This window comes from Monodelphis domestica, chromosome 3 (assembly GCF_027887165.1).
Source record: "Monodelphis domestica isolate mMonDom1 chromosome 3, mMonDom1.pri, whole genome shotgun sequence".
NCBI classification, from domain to species: Eukaryota; Metazoa; Chordata; class Mammalia; order Didelphimorphia; family Didelphidae; genus Monodelphis; species Monodelphis domestica.
The window spans coordinates 336,130,853-336,134,236 of record NC_077229.1 but is presented as its reverse complement, the minus strand read 5'-3'; the positions used below and the strand labels follow the sequence as shown (position 1 = coordinate 336,134,236).

The 3,384-nt window shown below is 42.5% G+C and overlaps 1 protein-coding gene across 1 annotated transcript; it reads right to left on the bottom strand.

Moving 5' to 3' along the window:
- Window positions 1–494: 494 nt before the first annotated feature.
- LOC100020086 (transforming protein RhoA) lies at window positions 495–1,793 on the bottom strand. Its single transcript, XM_056824146.1, has one exon. The coding sequence runs from the start codon at window positions 1,698–1,700 to the stop codon at window positions 1,119–1,121; it is 582 nt and encodes a 193-aa protein (XP_056680124.1). The 5' UTR covers window positions 1,701–1,793; the 3' UTR covers window positions 495–1,118.
- Between the last annotated feature and the right edge of the window lie 1,591 nt (window positions 1,794–3,384).

The following is a 3,384-nucleotide window of genomic DNA, read 5'->3' as shown; positions in this document are numbered from 1 at the left end:
TAGTAGTTGGAAAAAAATTAACTGATACAGAAAAAAGTTTAGTCAGCTGGAGAGGAATGAGAGTTCCAAGGGGGACTTTGGCCACCAACAAAGAGAATAGGTAGCAAGTTCCCCTAGGAGATAAGGGGAGCTACCCACCACTGTAAGAGTAAGAAATAAAGAAACATTTTATATACCAACTTGAGTTCATCCCAATTTCTGAACCATTGCATTGCCTTGGGGGTGGAACCAAATCCCCACTCACTAAGCCCAGCTCCAGGGACAGGGGTGGACACTGGGTTATGTTGTGCAGAAAAGAACTGCTAATGGCTGTCATTCACTGGAGAAACTGACAAAAGGGGGTTTTAAATGTTTTTCCATCTGACTTTATGTTCAAATGTACTTTCTTAAAAAAACAAAACAAAACAAAACAAAAAAACAAACCCAAAGAGACCTTCTATAGAGATAACAAATATCAGTATTAGGAAATCCAATTATACAAAAAATACTACATCTAAGCTGGGGTAGATATATTTATTTTTTGGTAACATACATTAAGTGGCACTAATTACACAGTAACTCTAAGGTAACTAACATGAAACCACAGAACTGTAGCTTTGCCACAGCTGCATGGGGACTCGCCATCTTTGGCTTGTCCCCCTTTCAAACAATTGAATAATACCCCAGAGCTATACCAATAAAAGCCTTGTAAGAAGTCCTGCTCTGAAGTGACTCTGTATTTATTCCCCAGAGGGCCCTGCAGCTGACAGCAACAGGACGTGTTAGGTATAAAAGTAGTTAAAGCCCAATTCACAAAAGTTATCACCTTTTTCTCTTTCTAGAAAGAAGCAAGAAGTTAAGAATTCCCTTGAATTAGTGCCAGATGTGCTGGTTGGGAGAATGAGGAAGGTTATTAAGAGTAATGTCAGAGGGACCCTGGTGTGCACAGATGTGTTGGACACAGACTGTCATTAAACAATCATGGTTGGCTTCTAAATACTGGTAGCAAGATGATTTCTGATTTGTAAATCTCTTAAAGTAAATTATAGAATAAATGAAAAAGGCCAGTAATCATACACTAAGATTAATAAACAGCACTTCAAAAATTAACCAAGTGAGGGTTGGGCTTTCCATTGTGTTTATAAGACAAGGCACCCGGATTTTTTCTTTCCACGTCTGGCTTGCAAAGCCGCTCTTGTGGCCATTTCAAAAACCTCCCTCACACCGTCTTTGGTCTTTGCTGAACACTCCATATACCCAAATGCACCAATTCGATTTGCCATATCTCTGCCTTCTTCAGGTTTCACCGGCTCCTGTTTCATCTTGGCCAGTTCCCGCCTTGTGTGCTCATCATTTCGAAGATCCTTCTTGTTCCCAACCAGGATAATGGGCACGTTGGGACAGAAATGCTTCACCTCTGGGGTCCACTTCTCTGGGATGTTTTCTAAACTATCAGGGCTATCGATGGAAAAACACATAAGTATAACATCAGTATCTGGGTAGGAAAGAGGTCTAAGGCGATCATAATCTTCTTGACCAGCTGTGTCCCACAAAGCCAACTCTACCTGTTTTCCATCCACTTCAATATCTGCTACATAATTTTCAAACACGGTGGGCACATAAACTTCAGGGAACTGGTCTTTGCTAAATACAATCAGCAAGCATGTCTTCCCACATGCACCGTCACCAACTATAACCAACTTTTTTCGGATGGCGGCCATAGCTCAGGTGGTTCTCGAGTCCCTTTTCGCCGGGCGGGCTGCTCCGCGAGGCGCGCGTTCTAGGACTCAGGCAGTTTCTTCTGAATATTGAATTGTTGAATACATTTTGGGAATAAAATCTATTATCGGTTGGGAATTAGAAGGAAAGAGTATTTGACTGGATCACAAGGTCTCTAATGACTGTTCAAATTCCACTAACTCTGTGCATTCAATTTTTGAAATAATTTGTGAAACTAGTAAATTGTTGCATAATGTATGAGGCAGGGAGGTGGCAGTGTATTAGATTTGGAATTGGGAGACTTTAGTTTGAATCTTGCCTCAGACACAGTTCATCCTTCACTTTCTGGGGAGCAGGGTAACATTCCTAGAAAATGTCACAAAAGTAAGAAACACAAATGTTGACACACTGAAACTTGTGGGAAATAAGGGGTTAGATTCCCATGACCTCCCCAACTGGTAATCCTTTGCTAGAGGTTGCTGAAAGTACAATTCTTCTTCTTCTTTTTTTTTTAAAACACTTACCTTCTGTCTTGGAGTCAATACTGTGTATTGGCTCCAAGGCAGAAGAGTGGTAAGGGCTAGGCAATGGGGGTTAAGTGACTTGCCCAGGGTCACACAGCTGGGAAGTGTCTGAGGCCAGATTTGAACCTAAGACCTCCCATCTCTAGGGCTAGCTCTCAATCTACTGAGCTACCCAGCTGCCCCCTGAAAGTACATTTCTACATGTAATTTTGTCTAAAAACCATTAATTCTGATAGTATGTACTTTTCCTAACACAATAACCATGAAATAACCCATCAAATGCAGGAAGGAAGCCAGTGCCTCGTGAGTTGGGTCAGGTCTGGGATGTCAGAACCCCAAATAATAAAAGCAAAGGGGCAACCTGCCATCTGTGATCTCGCTTTTGGCTCTGTAGTTGAACTGTTCCCCAAACAAAAGCACATGCCTTGGGGTGAGTCGCTGGCCCAGTTCCAGGAGCTTAGAACTCCTGCCGGGGCCTGCCTGGCCCAGCTCAGCCCAGCCCTCCTTTGGTTAGACCCTCAGGAGCCAGGCAGCAGGGGCATGGAATGAGCCGGGATGCTCCAGCACCTTCAAGAGGGTGAGGGTGATCAACATATTTATTCACAAACTTTGCCCCTTTTCTATTTTTTTCAGTTCTCTCCCCAGGCAATAGAGAGTTTACTTTAGCACTTTCTGGGGCTGGATCCATGAATACTTTTATGAATCCTTCCTCTTTCTTGAGGATATGAGTATTTGTGGATTCATTAAACATCAAGGGCGGGCGTTGCTAATGGTGACTACAGACATTCTGACATGAAGTTGAACACCTTTGTTTTCCCACTAAGCCGCCTTACTGACTTTGAATGCTTGGGCTTAAAGCCCAAAGGACTTGGGAACATAATTACAACACAAAACTTGAGTTTTAAAGTCAAACTATGAAAATATGCAGCAAAGAGTTGGAGAGTTCTTTACAAGGGTAAACCAGGGAACAAGACCAGGGAAGCACTAAGGGGCATACCAGCTCTATAATTCTTCATCTCACATCTCCTCTTTTTCTCTGCTGTGTATAGCTGCCCACGTGTGTTGCCTAGAGGGAAGTGACAATGAAGTTCCTAAGAAAATCGCAGGCATGCTTGGAGTTCCAAAATTAAACATAGGAATGTTGAGGATCGAATATATTTGT

Coding starts and splice junctions, on each gene's coding strand:
- LOC100020086 (XM_056824146.1), bottom strand. CDS start 1,700: ATGGCCGCCATCCGAAAAAAGTTGGTTATAGTTGGTGACGGTGCATGT.